The sequence below is a fragment of the Salvelinus namaycush genome, chromosome 31 (genome assembly GCF_016432855.1).
Source record: "Salvelinus namaycush isolate Seneca chromosome 31, SaNama_1.0, whole genome shotgun sequence".
NCBI lineage: Eukaryota > Metazoa > Chordata > Actinopteri > Salmoniformes > Salmonidae > Salvelinus > Salvelinus namaycush.
Window position 1 is genome coordinate 11,643,327 of NC_052337.1, and position 19,509 is coordinate 11,662,835.

The 19,509-nt window shown below is 40.7% G+C and overlaps 1 protein-coding gene across 3 annotated transcripts in view; it reads right to left on the minus strand.

Annotated features, from left to right (window-relative positions):
* LOC120026082 (formin-binding protein 1-like) overlaps positions 1–19,509 on the minus strand; it is a 93,635-nt gene that overhangs the window by 32,371 nt on the left and 41,755 nt on the right. For all 3 annotated transcript variants that reach the window (XM_038970873.1, XM_038970878.1, XM_038970874.1), the window contains exons 6-7: positions 18,708–18,812; positions 10,819–10,947 (exon numbers count right to left, since the gene is read on the minus strand). In XM_038970873.1, the coding sequence (XP_038826801.1) occupies positions 10,819–10,947; positions 18,708–18,812 (234 nt within the window). The remainder of the gene's footprint in view (positions 1–10,818; positions 10,948–18,707; positions 18,813–19,509) is intronic.

A 19,509-nucleotide genomic window follows, 5' to 3' on the forward strand; every position in this document is an offset into this window, starting at 1 on the left:
ATTGGGGATGAGGGTGTAGTAATACCTGGAATATATTGGGGATGAGGGTGTAGTATTACCTGGAATATATTGGGGATGAGGGTGTAGTAATATCTGGAATATATTGGGGATGAGGGCGTAGTATTATCTGGAATATATTGGGGATGAGTGTGTAGTATTAACTGGAATATATTAGGGATGTTTTTTTTTGTATTAACTAGAACATATTGGGGATGAGGGTGTAGTAATGTGTAGTATTACCTGGAATATATTGGGGATGAGTGTGTAGTATGAACTGGAATATATTGGGGATGAGGGTGTAGTATTATCTGGAATATATTGGGGATGAGGGTGTAGTATTACCTGGAATATATTGGGGATGAGGGTGTAGTAATGTGTGGTATTGCCTGGAATATATTGGGCATGAGGGTGTAGTATTAACTGGAATATATTAGGGATGGGGGGGTTTGTATTAACTAGAACATATTGGGGATGAGGGTGTAGTAATGTGTAGTATTACCTGGAATATATTGGGGATGAGTGTGTAGTATTAACTGGCATATATTGGGGATGAGGGTGTAGTATTATCTGGAATATATTGGGGATGAGGGTGTAGGATTATCTGGAATATATTGGTGATGAGGGTGTAGTAATGTGTAGTATTACCTGGAATATATTGGGGATGAGGGTGTAGTATTATCTGGAATATATTGGTGATGAGGGTGTAGTAATGTGTAGTATTACCTAGAATATATTGGGGATGAGGGTGTAGTATTAAAAATAATATATTGGGGTTTAGGATGTAGTACTGTGTAGTAATACCAGGAATATATCGGGGATGAGGGTGTAGTATTACCTAGAATATATTGGGGATGAGGGTGTAGTATTACCTGGAATATATTGGGGACGAGGGTGTAGTATTACCTGGAATATATTGGGGATGAGGGTGTAGTATTACCTGGAATATATTGGGGATGAGGGTGTAGTATTTCCTAGGATATTGGGGACGAGGGTGTAGTAATGTGTAGTATTACCTGGAATATATTGGGGATGAGTGTGTAGTATTAACTGGAATATATTGGGGATGAGGGTGTAGTAATGTGTAGTATTACCTGGAATATATTGGGGATGAGGGTGTAGTATTATCTGGAATATATTGGGGATGAGAGGGTAGTAATGTGTAGTATTACCTGGAATATATTGGGGATGAGGGTGTAGTTTTATCTGGAATACATTGGGGATGAGGGTGTAGTAATAACTGGAATATATTGGGGATGAGTGTGTAGTATTACCTGGCATATATTGGGGATAAGGGCATAGTATTATCTGGAATATATTGGGGATGAGGGTGTAGTAATGTGTAGTATTACCTGGAATATATTGGGGATGAGTGTGTAGTATTACCTGGAATATATGGGGGATGAGGGTGTAGTATTATCTGGAATATATTGGGGATGGGGCGTAGTATTATCTGGAATATATTGGGGATGATGGTGTAGTTCTAACTGGAATATATTGGGGATGATGGCATAGTATTATCTGGAATATATTGGGGATGAGGGTGTAGTAATGTGTAGTATTACCTGGAATATATTGGGGATGAGTGTGTAGTATTAACTGGAAAATATTGGGGATGAGGGTGTAGTAATACCTGGAATATATTGGGGATGAGGGTGTAGTATTACCTGGAATATATTGGGGATGAGGGTGTAGTAATATCTGGAATATATTGGGGATGAGGGCGTAGTATTATCTGGAATATATTGGGGATGAGTGTGTAGTAATGTGCAGTATTATCTGGAATATATTGGGGATGAGTGTGTAGTATTAACTGGAATATATTAGGGATGTTTTTTTTGTATTAACTAGAACATATTGGGGATGAGGGTGTAGTAATGTGTAGTATTACCTGGAATATATTGGGGATGAGTGTGTAGTATGAACTGGAATATATTGGGGATGAGGGTGTAGTATTATCTGGAATATATTGGGGATGAGGGTGTAGTATTACCTGGAATATATTGGGGATGAGGGTGTAGTAATGTGTGGTATTGCCTGGAATATATTGGGCATGAGGGTGTAGTATTAACTGGAATATATTAGGGATGGGGGGGTTTGTATTAACTAGAACATATTGGGGATGAGGGTGTAGTAATGTGTAGTATTACCTGGAATATATTGGGGATGAGTGTGTAGTATTAACTGGCATATATTGGGGATGAGGGTGTAGTATTATCTGGAATATATTGGGGATGAGGGTGTAGGATTATCTGGAATATATTGGTGATGAGGGTGTAGTAATGTGTAGTATTACCTGGAATATATTGGGGATGAGGGTGTAGTATTATCTGGAATATATTGGTGATGAGGGTGTAGTAATGTGTAGTATTACCTAGAATATATTGGGGATGAGGGTGTAGTATTAAAAATAATATATTGGGGTTTAGGGTGTAGTACTGTGTAGTAATACCAGGAATATATCGGGGATGAGGGTGTAGTATTACCTAGAATATATTGGGGATGAGGGTGTAGTATTACCTGGAATATATTGGGGACGAGGGTGTAGTATTACCTGGAATATATTGGGGATGAGGGTGTAGTATTACCTGGAATATATTGGGGATGAGTGTGTAGTATTTCCTAGGATATATTGGGGATGAGGGTGTAGTAATGTGTAGTATTACCTGGAATATATTGGGGATGAGTGTGTAGTATTAACTGGAATATATTGGGGATGAGGGTGTAGTAATGTGTAGTATTACCTGGAATATATTGGGGATGAGGGTGTAGTATTATCTGGAATATATTGGGGATGAGGGTGTAGTAATGTGTAGTATTACCTGGAATATATAGGGGGTGAGTGTGTAGTATTAACTGGAATATAGTGGGTATGAGGGTGTAGTATTATCTGGAATATATTGGGGATTAGTGTGTAGTATTGCCTGTAATATACTGGGGATGAGTGTGTAGTATTAACTGGAATATATTGGGGATGAGGGTGTAGTATTACCTGGAATATATTGGGATGAGGGTATAGTATTACCTGGAATTTATTGGGGATGAGGGTGTAGTATTATCTGGAATACATTGGGGATGAGGGTGTAGTAATGTGGAGTAATACCTGGAAAATATTGGGGATGAGTGTGTAGTGTCATCTGGAATATATTGGGGATGAGGGTGTAGTTTTATCTGGAATACATTGGGGATGAGGGTGTAGTATTAACTGGAATATATTGGGGATGAGTGTGTAGTATTACCTGCCATATATTGGTGATGAGGGCATAGTATTACCTGGAATATATTGGGGATGAGGGTGTAGTATTACCTGGAATATATTGGGGATGAGGGTGTAGTATTTCCTAGGATATATTGGGGACGAGGGTGTAGTAATGTGTAGTATTACCTGGAATATATTGGGGATGAGTGTGTAGTATTAACTGGAATATATTGGGGATGAGGGTGTAGTAATGTGTAGTATTACCTGGAATATATTGGGGATGAGGGTGTAGTATTATCTGGAATATATTGGGGATGAGGGTGTAGTAATGTGTAGTATTACCTGGAATATATAGGGGGTGAGTGTGTAGTATTAACTGGAATATAGTGGGTATGAGGGTGTAGTATTATCTGGAATATATTGGGGATTAGTGTGTAGTATTGCCTGTAATATACTGGGGATGAGTGTGTAGTATTAACTGGAATATATTGGGGATGAGGGTGTAGTATTACCTGGAATATATTGGGATGAGGGTATAGTATTACCTGGAATTTATTGGGGATGAGGGTGTAGTAATGTGGAGTAATACCTGGAAAATATTGGGGATGAGTGTGTAGTGTCATCTGGAATATATTGGGGATGAGGGTGTAGTTTTATCTGGAATACATTGGGGATGAGGGTGTAGTATTAACTGGAATATATTGGGGATGAGTGTGTAGTATTACCTGGCATATATTGGTGATGAGGGCATAGTATTATCTGGAATATATTGGGGATGAGGGTGTAGTAATGTGTAGTATTACCTGGAATATATTGGGGATGAGTTTGTAGTATTACCTGGAATATATGGGGGATGAGGGTGTAGTATTATCTGGAATATATTGGGGATGGGGGCGTAGTATTATCTGGAATATATTGGGGATGATGGTGTAGTTCTAACTGGAATATATTGGGGATGATGGCATAGTATTATCTGGAATATATTGGGGATGAGGGTGTAGTAATGTGTAGTATTACCTGGAATATATTGGGGATGAGTGTGTAGTATTACCTGGAATATATGGGGGATGAGGGTGTAGTATTATCTGGAATATATTGGGGATGGGGCGTAGTATTATCTGGAATATATTGAGGATGATGGTGTAGTTCTAACTGGAATATATTGGGGATGATGGCATAGTATTATCTGGAATATATTGGGGATGAGGGTGTAGTAATGTGTAGTATTACCTGGAATATATTGGGGATGAGTGTGTAGTATTAACTGGCATATATTGGGCATGAGGGTGTAGTATTAACTGGAATATATTAGGGATGGGGGGGTTTGTATTAACTAGAACATATTGGGGATGAGGGTGTAGTAATGTGTAGTATTACCTGGAATATATTGGGGATGAGTGTGTAGTATTAACTGGCATATATTGGGGATGAGGGTGTAGTATTATCTGGAATATATTGGGGATGAGGGTGTAGGATTATCTGGAATATATTGGTGATGAGGGTGTAGTAATGTGTAGTATTACCTGGAATATATTGGGGATGAGGGTGTAGTATTATCTGGAATATATTGGTGATGAGGGTGTAGTAATGTGTAGTATTACCTAGAATATATTGGGGATGAGGGTGTAGTATTAAAAATAATATATTGGGGTTTAGGGTGTAGTACTGTGTAGTAATACCAGGAATATATCGGGGATGAGGGTGTAGTATTACCTAGAATATATTGGGGATGAGGGTGTAGTTTTATCTGGAATACATTGGGGATGAGGGTGTAGTATTAACTGGAATATATTGGGGATGAGTGTGTAGTATTACCTGCCATATATTGGTGATGAGGGCATAGTATTACCTGGAATATATTGGGGATGAGGGTGTAGTATTACCTGGAATATATTGGGGATGAGGGTGTAGTATTTCCTAGGATATATTGGGGACGAGGGTGTAGTAATGTGTAGTATTACCTGGAATATATTGGGGATGAGTGTGTAGTATTAACTGGAATATATTGGGGATGAGGGTGTAGTAATGTGTAGTATTACCTGGAATATATAGGGGGTGAGTGTGTAGTATTAACTGGAATATAGTGGGTATGAGGGTGTAGTATTATCTGGAATATATTGGGGATTAGTGTGTAGTATTGCCTGTAATATACTGGGGATGAGTGTGTAGTATTAACTGGAATATATTGGGGATGAGGGTGTAGTATTACCTGGAATATATTGGGATGAGGGTATAGTATTACCTGGAATTTATTGGGGATGAGGGTGTAGTATTATCTGGAATACATTGGGGATGAGGGTGTAGTAATGTGGAGTAATACCTGGAAAATATTGGGGATGAGTGTGTAGTGTCATCTGGAATATATTGGGGATGAGGGTGTAGTTTTATCTGGAATACATTGGGGATGAGGGCATAGTATTATCTGGAATATATTGGGGATGAGGGTGTAGTAATGTGTAGTATTACCTGGAATATATTGGGGATGAGTTTGTAGTATTACCTGGAATATATGGGGGATGAGGGTGTAGTATTATCTGGAATATATTGGGGATGGGGCGTAGTATTATCTGGAATATATTGAGGATGATGGTGTAGTTCTAACTGGAATATATTGGGGATGATGGCATAGTATTATCTGGAATATATTGGGGATGAGGGTGTAGTAATGTGTAGTATTACCTGGAATATATTGGGGATGAGGGTGTAGTATTAACTGGAAAATATTGGGGATGAGGGTGTAGTAATACCTGGAATATATTGGGGATGAGGGTGTAGTATTACCTGGAATATATTGGGGATGAGGGTGTAGTAATATCTGGAATATATTGGGGATGAGGGCGTAGTATTATCTGGAATATATTGGGGATGAGTGTGTAGTAATGTGCAGTATTATCTGGAATATATTGGGGATGAGTGTGTAGTATTAACTGGAATATATTAGGGATGTTTTTTTGTATTAACTAGAACATATTGGGGATGAGGGTGTAGTAATGTGTAGTATTACCTGGAATATATTGGGGGTGAGTGTGTAGTATGAACTGGAATATATTGGGGATGAGGGTGTAGTATTATCTGGAATATATTGGGGAAGAGGGTGTAGTATTACCTGGAATATATTGGGGATGAGGGTGTAGAATTACCTGGAATATATTGGGGATGAGGGTGTAGTAATGTGTGGTATTGCCTGGAATATATTGGGCATGAGGGTGTAGTATTAACTGGAATATATTAGGGATGGGGGGTTTTGTATTAACTAGAACATATTGGGGATGAGGGTGTAGTAATGTGTAGTATTACCTGGAATATATTAGGGATGAGTGTGTAGTATTAACTGGCATATATTGGGGATGAGGGTGTAGTATTATCTGGAATATATTGGGGATGAGGGTGTAGGATTATCTGGAATATATTGGTGATGAGGGTGTAGTAATGTGTAGTATTACCTGGAATATATTGGGGATGAGGGTGTAGTATTATCTGGAATATATTGGTGATGAGGGTGTAGTAATGTGTAGTATTACCTAGAATATATTGGGGATGAGGGTGTAGTATTACCTGGAATATATTGGGGATGAGGGTGTAGTATTACCTGGAATATATTGGGGATGAGGGTGTAGTATTACCTGGAATATATTGGGGATGAGGGTGTAGTATTACCTGGAATATATTGGGGATGAGGGTGTAGTATTTCCTGGAATATATTGGGGACGAGGGTGTAGTAATGTGTAGTATTACCTGGAATATATTGGGGATGAGTGTGTAGTATTAACTGGAATATATTGGGGATGAGGGTGTAGTAATGTGGAGTATTACCTCGAATATATTGGGGATGAGGGTGTAGTATTATCTGGAATATATTGGGGATGAGGGTGTAGTAATGCGTAGTATTACCTGGAATATATAGGGGGTGAGTGTGTAGTATTAACTGGAATATAGTGGGTATGAGGGTGTAGTATTATCTGGAATATATTGGGGATTCGTGTGTAGTATTGCCTGTAATATACTGGGGATGAGTGGGTAGTATTACCTGGAATTTATTGGGGATGAGGGTGTAGTATTATCTGGAATACATTGGGGATGAGGGTGTAGTAATGTGGAGTAATACCTGGAAAATATTGGGGATGAGTGTGTAGTGTCATCTGGAATATATTGGGGATGAGGGTGTAGTTTTATCTGGAATACATTGGGGATGAGGGTGTAGTATTAACTGGAATATATTGGTGATGAGGGCATAGTATTATCTGGAATATATTGGGGATGAGGGTGTAGTAATGTGTAGTATTACCTGGAATATATTGGGGATGAGTGTGTAGTGTTACCTGGAATATATGGGGGATGAGGGTGTAGTATTATCTGGAATATATTGGGGATGGGGGTGTAGTATTATCTGGAATATATTGGGGATGATGGTGTAGTTCTAACTGGAATATATTGGGGATGATGGCATAGTATTATCTGGAATATATTGGGGATGAGGGTGTAGTAATGTGTAGTATTACCTGGAATATATTGGGGATGAGGGTGGAGAATTACCTGGAATATTTTGGGGATGGGGGTGTAGTATTAACTGGAATATATTAGGGATGAGTGTGGAGTATTACATGGAACATATTGGTGATGAGTGTGTAGTAATGTGTAGTATTACCTGGAATATATTGGGGATGAGTGTGTAGTAACATCTGTAATATATTGGGGATGAGGGTGTAGAAATGTGTTGTATTACCTGGAATATATTGGGGATAAGTGTGTAGTATTAACTGGAATATATTGGGGATGAGGGTGTATATTAACTGGAATATATTGGGGATGAGGGCGTAGTATTATCTAAAATATATTGGGGATTAGTGTGTAGTATTAACTGGAATATATTGGGGATGAGGGTGTACTATTAACTGGAATATATTGGGGATGAGTGTGGAGTATTAACTGGAATATATTGGGGATGAGGGTGTAGTATTAACTAGAATATATTGGGGATTAGGGTGTAGTAAAGTGTAGTAATACCTGGAATATATTGGGATGAGGGTGTAGTATTGCCTGGAATATATTGGGGACGAGGGCATAGTATTATCTGGAATATATTGGGGATGAGGGTGTAGCAATGTGTAGTATTACCTGGAATATATTAGGGATGAGTGTGTAGTATTAACTGGAATATATTAGGGATGAGGGTGTAGTATTATCTGGAATATATTGGGGATGACGGTGTAGTATTAACTGGAATATATTGGGGATGAGGGTGTAGTATTAACTGGAATATATTGAGGATGAGGGTGTAGTAATAACTGGAATATATTGGGGATGAGGGTGTAGTATTACCTAGAATATATTGGGGATGAGGGTGTAGTATTACCTGGAATATATTGGGGATAAGTGTGTAGTATTAACTGGAATATATTGGGGATAAGTGTGTATTATTAACTGGAATGTTTTGTGGATGAGGTTGTAGTATTATCTGGAATATAATTGGGGATGGGGGTGTAGTAATATGTAGTATTACCTGTAATATATTGGGGATGAGGGTGTAGTATTAACTGGAATATTTTGGGGATGAGGGTGTAGTAATAACTAGAATATATTGGGGATGAGGGTGTAGTATTAACTGGAAAATATTGGGGATGAGGGTGTAGTAATACCTGGAATATATTGGGGATGAGGGTGTAGTAGTACCTGGAATATATTGGGGATGAGGGTGTAGTAATATCTGGAATATATTGGGGATGAGGGCGTAGTATTATCTGGAATATATTGGGGATGAGTGTGTAGTAATGTGCAGTATTATCTGGAATATATTGGGGATGAGTCTGTAGTATTAACTGGAATATATTAGGGATGTTTTTTTTTGTATCAACTAGAACATATTGGGGATGAGGGTGTAGTAATGTGTAGTATTACCTGGAATATATTGGGGATGAGTGTGTAGTATGAACTGGAATATATTGGGGATGAGGGTGTAGTATTATCTGGAATATATTGGGGAAGAGGGTGTAGTATTATCTGGAATATATTGGAGAAGAGGGTGTAGTATTACCTGGAATATATTGGGGATGAGGGTGTAGTATTACCTGGAATATATTGGGGATGAGGGTGTAGTAATGTGTGGTATTGCCTGGAATATATTGGGCATGAGGGTGTAGTATTAACTGGAATATATTAGGGATGGGGGGTTTTGTATTAACTAGAACATATTGGGGATGAGGGTGTAGTAATGTGTAGTATTACCTGGAATATATTGGGGATGAGTGTGTAGTATTAACTGGCATATATTGGGGTTGAGGGTGTAGTATTATCTGGAATATATTGGGGATGAGGGTGTCGGATTATCTGGAATATATTGGTGATGAGGGTGTAGTAATGTGTAGTATTACCTGGAATATATTGGGGATGAGGGTGTAGTATTATCTGGAATATATTGGTGATGAGGGTGTAGTAATATGTAGTATTACTTAGAATATATTGGGGATGAGGGTGTAGTATTAAAAATAATATATTGGGGTTTAGGGTGTAGTACTGTGTAGTAATACCAGGAATATATCGGGGATGAGGATGTAGTATTACCTAGAATATATTGGGGATGAGGGTGTAGTATTACCTGGAATATATTGGGGATGAGGGTGTAGTATTACCTGGAATATATTGGGGATGAGGGTGTAGTATTTCCTGGAATATATTGGGGATGAGGGTGTAGTTATGTTTGGTATTGCATGGAATATATTGGGGATGAGTGTGTAGTATTAACTGGAATATGTTGGGGATGAGGGTGTAGTATTACCTGAAATATATTGGGTATAAGTGTGTAGTATTAACTGGAATATGTTGGGGATGAGGGTGTAGTATTACCTGGAATATATTGGGGATGAAGCCGTAGTATTACCTGTAATATATTGGGGATAAGTGTGTAGAATTAACTGGAATATATTGGGGATGAGTGTGTAGAAGTAAATATAATATATTGGGGATGAGGGTGTAGTATTACCTGTGATATATTGGGGATGAGGGTGTAGTATTACCTGGAATTTATTGGGGAAGAGTGTGTCGAAGTAAATATAATATATTGGGGATGAGGGTGTAGTATTACCTGGAATATATTGGGGATGAGTGTGTAGAATTAAATATAATATATTGGGGATGAGGGTGTAGTATTACCTGGAATATATTGGGGATGAGTGTGTAGAAGTAAGTATAATATATTGGGGATGAGGGTGTAGTATTACCTGGAATATATTGGGGATGAGTGTGTAGAATTAAATATAATATATTGGGGATGAGGTTGTAGTATTACCTGGAATATATTGGGGATGAGTGTGTAGAATTAAATATAATATATTGGGGATGAGGGTGTAGTATTACCTGGAATATATTGGGGATGAGTGTGTAGAAGTAAGTATAATATATTGGGGATGAGGGTGTAGTATTACCTGGAATATATTGGGGATGAGTGTGTAGAAGTAAGTATAATATATTGGGGATGAGGGTGTAGTATTACCTGGAATATATTGGGGATGAGTGTGTAGAATTAAATATAATATATTGGGGATGAGGTTGTAGTATTACCTGGAATATATTGGGGATGAGTGTGTAGAATTAAATATAATATATTGGGGATGAGGGTGTAGTATTACCTGGAATATATTGGGCATGAGTGTGTAGTAATGTTCATTCTGCTCCTGGTTGAACTTGGTCAGGTAGTTGGAGTATTCAGTCTTACTGTCTGCTGCAATCTGGTGTCTCATCTGAGCCTGCTGCCGCGCCTGAGGAGAAACAAATACACACATCACACATACACACTTAATGAACTTGGTGCCTTCATGACTCACACATGTGTGCACGCATACACGCACGCACGCACACACACACACACACTATCCCAGATGCAGGTCTGTTGAGGGAGCAGCAGTAGCAGAAGCCATTAGCAACACACAGTGTATGTTGAGTGATACACACACAAACAGGAAATCATTTAAAGAGCCTTAAATACCCGACATAACCCTTGAATGAGAGGAATGGAATTCACCACAGACTAAAGAGTTCTATGTCATGTCATCTGTCATGTGATCCTCAGACAGTCCTCACCATAGTGCAGGTCATGGCTGCCCAAAGTAAGTTCCTTCCAACGGTAAACCAGGCCTGTCCCTCTCCTCCCTACAGTACACCAGGCCTGTCCCTCTCCTCCCTACAGTACACCAGACCTGACCCTGTGTCTCCTCCCTACAGTACACCTGGCCTGTCCCTGTCTGTCTCCTCCCTACAGTACACCAGGTCTGACCCTGTCACCCAGGCCTGACCTGAGCCATACCATATTTCTATCAAGGTTAGGTTCCATTCGAATTGAAGGCAGTCAATTCAGGAAGTAAACAAAGATAATTTATTTTCAGTGACTTCTCAATACACTGAAAAGTAGAAGCTATTTATTTTTAATGTGTTTACATTTCAGAATTTTAAATTCAAATCACTTGAATTGACTGCCTTCAATTTAACTGAACAAAAATATGCAACAATTTCATTGATTTGACTGATTTACAGTTCATATTGAAATAAATTAGACCCTAACCTATGGATTTCTGTCACGTTCCTGACCTATTTTCCTTTGTCTTGTATTTATTTTAGTTGGTCAGGGCGTGAGTTGGGTGGGTTTGTCTATGGTTGATTTTCTATGTTGGGATTTTTGTGTTCGGCCTGGTATGATTCTCAATCAGAGGCAGCTGTCAATCGTTGTCCCTGATTGAGAATCATACTTAGGCAGCCTGGGTTTCACGTGTGTTTGGTGGGTGTTTGTTTCCGTGTTTGTGTTTGTGTTTTTCACCACACGGTACTGTATCTGTTTTCTGCACTTCGTTTATTTGTTTTGTATTTTCAGTGTTCAGTTTTTCCGTTATAATAAATCATTCATCATGAACACTAACCACTCCGCGTATTGGTCCGATCCTTCTCGCCTCTCCTCGTCCGAGGAGGAGGAATATGACGATAGCCGTTACAATTTCACATAACTGGGATAAAGATTTACATCTGTTGGTCACAGATACTGTACCTCACAATTGCCCTCAGGATCTCGCAACGGTATTTTGGTGCATTCAAATTTCCATCGATAAAATGCAATTGTGCTCGTTGTCCATAGCTTATGCCTGCCCATACCATAATCTCACTGCCATCATGGGGCACTGATCACAATGTTGACATCAGCAAACCGCTCGCCCACACGACACCATACACATTGTCTGTGGTTGTGAGGCCGGTTGGATGTACTGCCAAATTCTCTAAAATGACATTGGCGGCAGCTTAGGGTAGAGAAATGAACATTACATTCTTTGGCAACAGCTCTGGTGGACATTCCCGCAGTCAGCATGCCAATTGCACTCTCCCTCAAAACTTGAGACATCTGTGGATTTGTGTTCTGTGCCAAAACTGCCTATTTTAGAGTTGCCTTTTATTGTCCTCAGCACAAGGTGCACCTGTGTAATGATCATGCTGTTTAATCAGCTTCTTGATATGCCAAACTTTTCAGGTGGATGGATTATCTTGGCAATGGAGAAATCGTTACTAACAGGGATATAAACAAATTGCAGCTCATGAAACATGGGACCACCACTTTACATGTTGCGTTTATATTTTTTTCAGTCTAGAGTTGATCCAAACACTGATTTCTACAACGCTGCAGGTCTGAGACCTGTTCCGGTCTCTCTCCTCCCTACACCTGTTCTAAACCAGTTTATCTCAGGCATGTTTAACCAGATTAGAAACAGTAACTACACTACATACTACTGACACTGAATGCTTGTACACCCCCCAAGACACAGAAACAGACACACACACACACACACAGGGCTGGCATAATAATCAAATGGAGGGGGGACACAACTTCTTGACTACCACACCTATACAGAGTGAACAGAGCGGTGAATGTGTGTAAAAGAGAGGCAGGTGTGTGGAAGGATAGATACACCCTGGCAACACTAATGATCAACAAACCTCAAACTCTAACCTCAGCTGCCTCACATCCTGTTGACGCACTAGGCAGTAAACAGTGGATAACCTAGCTCAGTATGATACACACACCAAACACACACCTCTTCTGCAGAGACACTTTAATCTCTGAAACAAATCTAAAACCACAAAGCTAAACTGAGACTGAAATGTCTTAAGGCTCGCACATATTGCACCGAATGTGGATCTAGCGTCCGTCTGCCGGTCATTCATCGGGTTGTAGAATAGCCGCGCACTCAGTTTGCAAATTACGTTCAGAGGTGCTAAGTATTCTGGGCCAGCAATAGCTATTGGTGTGTCCGAGACCTTCCAGAAATAAATAAATGCACCTTACAGACATACATGTGATCTTGTGAGTGTTTTGAATAAAGAAAAAGGGACAGAAATAAATGTCAGATGCTTTTGCTTGCATAGCCACATTAGCCAAGCAGTACGGTGATTCATGTCAGATGCTTTTGCTTGCATAGCCACATTAGCCAAGCAGTACGGTGATTCATGTCAGATGCTTTTGCTTGCATAGCCACATTAGCCAAGCAGTACGTTGATTCATGTCAGATGCTTTTGCTTGCATAGCCACATTAGCCAAGCAGTACGTTGATTAATGTCAGATGCTTTTGCTTGCATAGCCACATTAGCCAAGCAGTACGGTGATTCATGTCAGATGCTTTTGCTTGCATAGCCACATTAGCCAAGCAGTACGGTGATTCATGTCAGATGCTTTTGCTTGCATAGCCACATTAGCCAAGCAGTACGGTGATTCATGTCAGATGCTTTTGCTTGCATAGCCACATTAGCCAAGCAGTACGTTGATTCATGTCAGATGCTTTTGCTTGCATAGCCACATTAGCCAAGCAGTACGTTGATTAATGTCAGATGCTTTTGCTTGCATAGCCACATTAGCCAAGCAGTACGTTGATTAATGTCAGATGCTTTTGCTTGCATAGCCACATTAGCCAAGCAGTACGGTGATTAATGTCAGATGCTTTTGCTTGCATAGCCACATTAGCCAAGCAGTACGTTGATTAATGTCAGATGCTTTTGCTTGCATAGCCACATTAGCCAAGCAGTACGGTGATTAATGTCAGATGCTTTTGCTTGCATAGCCACATTAGCCAAGCAGTACGGTGATTAATGTCAGATGCTTTTGCTTGCATAGCCACATTAGCCAAGCAGTACGTTGATTAATGTCAGATGCTTTTGCTTGCATAGCCACATTAGCCAAGCAGTACGGTGATTAATGTCAGATGCTTTTGCTTGCATAGCCACATTAGCCAAGCAGTACGGTGATTAATGTCAGATGCTTTTGCTTGCATAGCCACATTAGCCAAGCAGTACGTTGATTAATGTCAACGGTGTTAAGGATAAAGCAAGCAGAAGGTTTTGACAAATACACACATGACGAGACTGAGCGATATAAGCCTAAACTCACAGAAAAAACAACAGGTATGAAGACACAGCAAACAGACCTCCAAAGACAACTTATTATGCTAAAAAGCAACCCTACAAAACAGAGATATATAGACACACCTGAGAGGACAGAGGACAGTGCTCAGTATTGGACAGAGTCCAGATATAGGACAGTGCTCAGTATTGGACAGAGTCCAGATATATGACAATGCTCAGTATTGGACATAGTCCAGATATAGGACATAGTATAGATATAGGACAGTGCTCAGTATTGGACATAGTCCAGATATAAGACAGTGCTCAGTATTGGACAGAGTCCAGATATAGGCCAGTGCTCAGTATTGGACAGTGTCCAGTATTGGACAGAGTCTAGATATAGGACAGTGCTCAGTATTGGACAGAGTCCAGATATAGGCCAGTGCTTAGTATTGGACAGAGTCCAGATATAGGACATAGTTTAGATATAGGGCAGTGCTCAGTATTGGACAGAGTCCAGATATAGCACAGTGCTCAGTATTGGACAGAGTCCAGATATAGCACAGTGCCCAGTATTGGACAGAGTCAAGATATAGGCCAGTGCTTAGTATTGGACAGAGTCCAGATATAGGACATAGTTTAGATATAGGACAGTGCTCAGTATTGGACAGAGTCCAGATATAGGCCAGTGCTTAGTATTGGACAGAGTCAAGATATAGGCCAGTGCTTAGTATTGGACAGAGTCCAGATATAGGACATAGTTTAGATATAGGGCAGTGCTCAGTATTGGACAGAGTCCAGATATAGGCCAGTGCTTAGTATTGGACAGAGTCCAGATATAGGACATAGTTTAGATATAGGGCAGTGCTCAGTATTGGACAGAGTCCAGATATAGGCCAGTGCTTAGTATTGGACAGAGTCCAGATATAGGACATAGTATAGATATAGGACAGTGCTCAGTATTGGACAGAGTCTATATATAGCACAGTGCTCAGTATTGGACAGAGTCCAGATATAGCACAGTGCTCAGTATTGGACAGAGTCCAGATATAGGCCAGTGCTTAGTATTGGACAGAGTCCAGATATAGGACATAGTTTAGATATAGCACAGTGCTCAGTATTAGACAGAGTCCAGATATAGGACAATGCTCAATACGGGATGCTGACGTCAATTCAACATCTGTTCGATGTTGGTTCAATGTAATTTCAATTAAATGAAGTGGAATCAAAGTTGATTCAACCAGTGTGTGCTTGAACAGGTGATTGTGTTTTGGGGTGACCTGTGTAAGCGATGAGAAACAAGGTCGAAACTCGAGACAGTTTGTGTGTGTTTTCCCACAGATATAACACATGATGTGCCCAGTGTGGACCTACCTTGTGGGAACTTCGCTTCAAGGTATGGCAGAAAAATAAATAACAACAAAAACACACAAAGTTAGCCACTTCCTGCTGAACTGGAAGCAGGAAGCTTTCATAGACCCTGCATAGTTATAGCTACAGTCATTGCTCCAGGGGCTCCAGGTGGTAGGCCAATAGGCCTAGTTAATTTACAACGGACACTTGAGGGCCACCGAGCAGTAGGCCATCTTTTTTTCTTTCTTCAGTGCTTTCCAGCGGAGACTACACTTCATAGGATACTCAGTAAAATTCCACACAAAGCCATAATGTCTTAATCTAAGTGGCGAAGCGGCCAAACCGTAATTTGAAGGATTTGTCCGCCAGTGGAGGATAGGTAGCAGTTTGAGGTTGGCACCAGCTGCTTACCAAACCACCAGAACCCCAGCTCAACAAACTCCAGCCTCTCTGGAATATACCCAGTGCTCTAAAATATGGTCCTAACTAAGACTACACGGCTCAGATTCCCCCAGTCCAAATATATCCCAAGTAGAATACTTCTATTATCTTAAAACATAGCAAGTGAGTGTATTTGAAGATTTACGCTACAGTTTTCCCATTACTGAATTATCTGAATTCTCTCAGCAGTGCTTGAGATGTCATACCACAACACCACAAGAAGACTGCTAAACACACAACACACAATCCAACACTTAGCCTATAACCATCAGTATAACAAATCAACACATTAATGGTTAGGGTGGTGACATGTCATGTTTTCCGATGATGTAATACTCCAATGTCTCCTAAATGATGGAGGGAATCTTGTCTGCAGTCAGAGGAGGAACACATGGAAGCGTTTGGTTTGTCAGGATCATCTAGCAGCGTATTATGTGGCCTGGTTAATACACTAAATAATGAAATGCAGATCCTAACAGACCATGATACATAGAAAGTGATGGATTTATTACATGATTTATTACTAATGACATCAGAGTGGTGGCAAATTTATATCCATGATATCATATGCCAGTGTGTGTTTCCAGAATGAGGGAGTGTTAGGAGTAACACAGGTCACATTAAAATAGTAAGGCTTCATCCAACTCAGCTCTCTGATTCCCTGCCTGGAACAAAGAACTGCCACGACAACAGAAACAAGACAAACGTTGAGTAACTGTTGGAAAGAAAAGCCACAGAGTAAGAGAGCAGATGCAGGAAATTATGTAAAAATAAAAGGGAGTAAAAAACTGAATTAATGCCCGTCCCAATGTCAGCTGGGTATTGTAGAAGAGGAAATGAAATAATGTATATTTATTTTGTTTTCTCCATTTAATCAGAGAGAAAGTGAATCTGAGTAAGTGAGAGGAGGCGAGTGAGGTCAGAGTCAGACAGACACGCACACAACAGATACTATGTATGAATAATGTAGGGTCTGTTAACATTACTGCAGACTTCCATTAGATAGCGACACACACACACACACACAGAACTGGGAACACAGCAGTGTGTGTGTGCGTGGGGGAGAGCGAGCACCTACAGACTCACGCTTATCTATGAAAGGGCCAGTTTAGACTTTCCACTGGCAATAAACTCTCCATACAAAACTCCAGATCAAGACCTATGTTGCCTTGCCATAATATCATATAGAGAATCACATATTGAGTGTACATGACTAACACCAATCTTCAAATGCATTAAAACCATCCTTGTTATGACCAAAGACTTGTTTGTTTCTCAAAACCAAGCAGTGAATAACTTAATTTCCACTAACACAGGGGACTCAGACACAGTGCCAGACGTGGTATGTGTTTGTGTTGGTTGCTGAGGGAGAAGCAGGGCTGATGCAGTATGTCAGTTCAGTTCCTGTCAGTCCAGTGCTGTACAGTGCTGCTCTGGTCCGAGCCAATGGTCTGAGCCCATCCATTGTGGCTGTTTGGCCGTGAGAGACTGAGGACATAAAGGCTCCTTGTGCAGGCCTGTATTAGCATCATAATCGGATCTGAACCTTGTCCGCTCTGAGCTCTGAGCCTGGTCCGCTGCTGGGCGGACTGCTGATGAAGCAACACACCGGGGTGGTGCTGACCCATGATGCCTTGCGACATGGCGTGGCGTGGGCGGCAGTGTGTGGGTTAAAGACACGTACGTCAGAGGCTATCCCAATTCCCGACTGATGATTAGGGACACAGGATGTGACATCAACACAAGACCCCAAAGTCTGATGACTGTTGAGATTCACCAGCGAGAGCATAAACGCAAATATGCAGATAAACAGATAAACAACACATTCACACGACACAATACTAATTTTCCAGCATGCAAGGAAGGAAGGTTAGATAGAGACAACAATGTGCACACACACACACACGCACACACACACACGGACACAAAGCTGGTTGTGCTGCCAAGCGACGCACATGGTAAACAGGCAGGTCACAATGACTGGCTGCTCTGCTCCTGGTCTGCCTGGCCAACAGTGATAATGACTCAGTCAGTAAGTCCTGCTATCCGCCGTGGTGAGAAGCAGGAGATCACTATTACTGTGCTGCTGACAGAGGGACACAATGCCAGCCTGTGCAGAAAGCCCTGGAGCAAAACCAACTGTTACTGATGCCTCACGTGGGGTGGGTCAGGGAAAAGAGGGGGTCGTTGTACAGTACATTAACTCTTTTCTCTTTTCATGCACAGAGGGGAGAGATAAAACAAGTATGTTTAAGCAGTGTGATCATAATGCACTTGCTTGTGATTGGTCAGTGGTGGGCAGGCTAGTTTTTGATTGGTTGGTGGTGAGCAGGAGAGCGATGACAGGACATACCTTCTCCACGTCTGCTTTCGTTACATTGATGTCGGCGTCCATTCTCTCAAAGTACTGCTGCGCCCGGTCCGCCTCTTTACAGTCTCTCTCGAACCGCCGTTTACTCTGAGGGGAGAACAGTCGCATAGTTATTTTAGATGTCACTTATACAGTACGGCCTATAGCTCACTAATATAGGCTAATAAACATTTACCCTTTGGGAACTTGGAGAGGGATAGACGTCACATACAGTGTAGGTTACATGGACGTCATATCGTTTTAGACCAGGCATTGTGTGACATAGACGTAATTTAGCCTACATTGGACATGTGATTCTGACACAGCCAAAGGGTCTCTCTCTCAAAGTCAAGTCTGTCGGAAGATTAAATAAATGTTGGTGACTGTTTGTGCTCAAAATCATCCCTTCTTCCATCCCTCGCTCGGAACAATCAGTGTTTGTTCGTTGAGGGTGCACTCTAACCCTTGCCTCGCTGCCCTGAACACAATGGGAACATTGAGCGCTCAGAGAGGGAGGAGGAGAGGAATGGGACTGTAATGTTTCTCTCTCTCTCTCTGTCCAGATAGTGATAAGGAAGGCCCTGCAATGACTCAAACAATCACAGGGATAGGCTCTCCTTTACAGAGAAAACAAATACACTGACACTCATTCCTTTCACTCCTTCATTTGTTGGCCTCTCCTCCTCCACTCCTTGTGATCAGCTTGGCGGGATGCCTTTATGCTAGGCTTTAGGAATGCACAACAATCTACTGCACTGTCCTTGAGAAACTCAGTCTGAATTAATGCAGTCTTCAGACCTGTTGT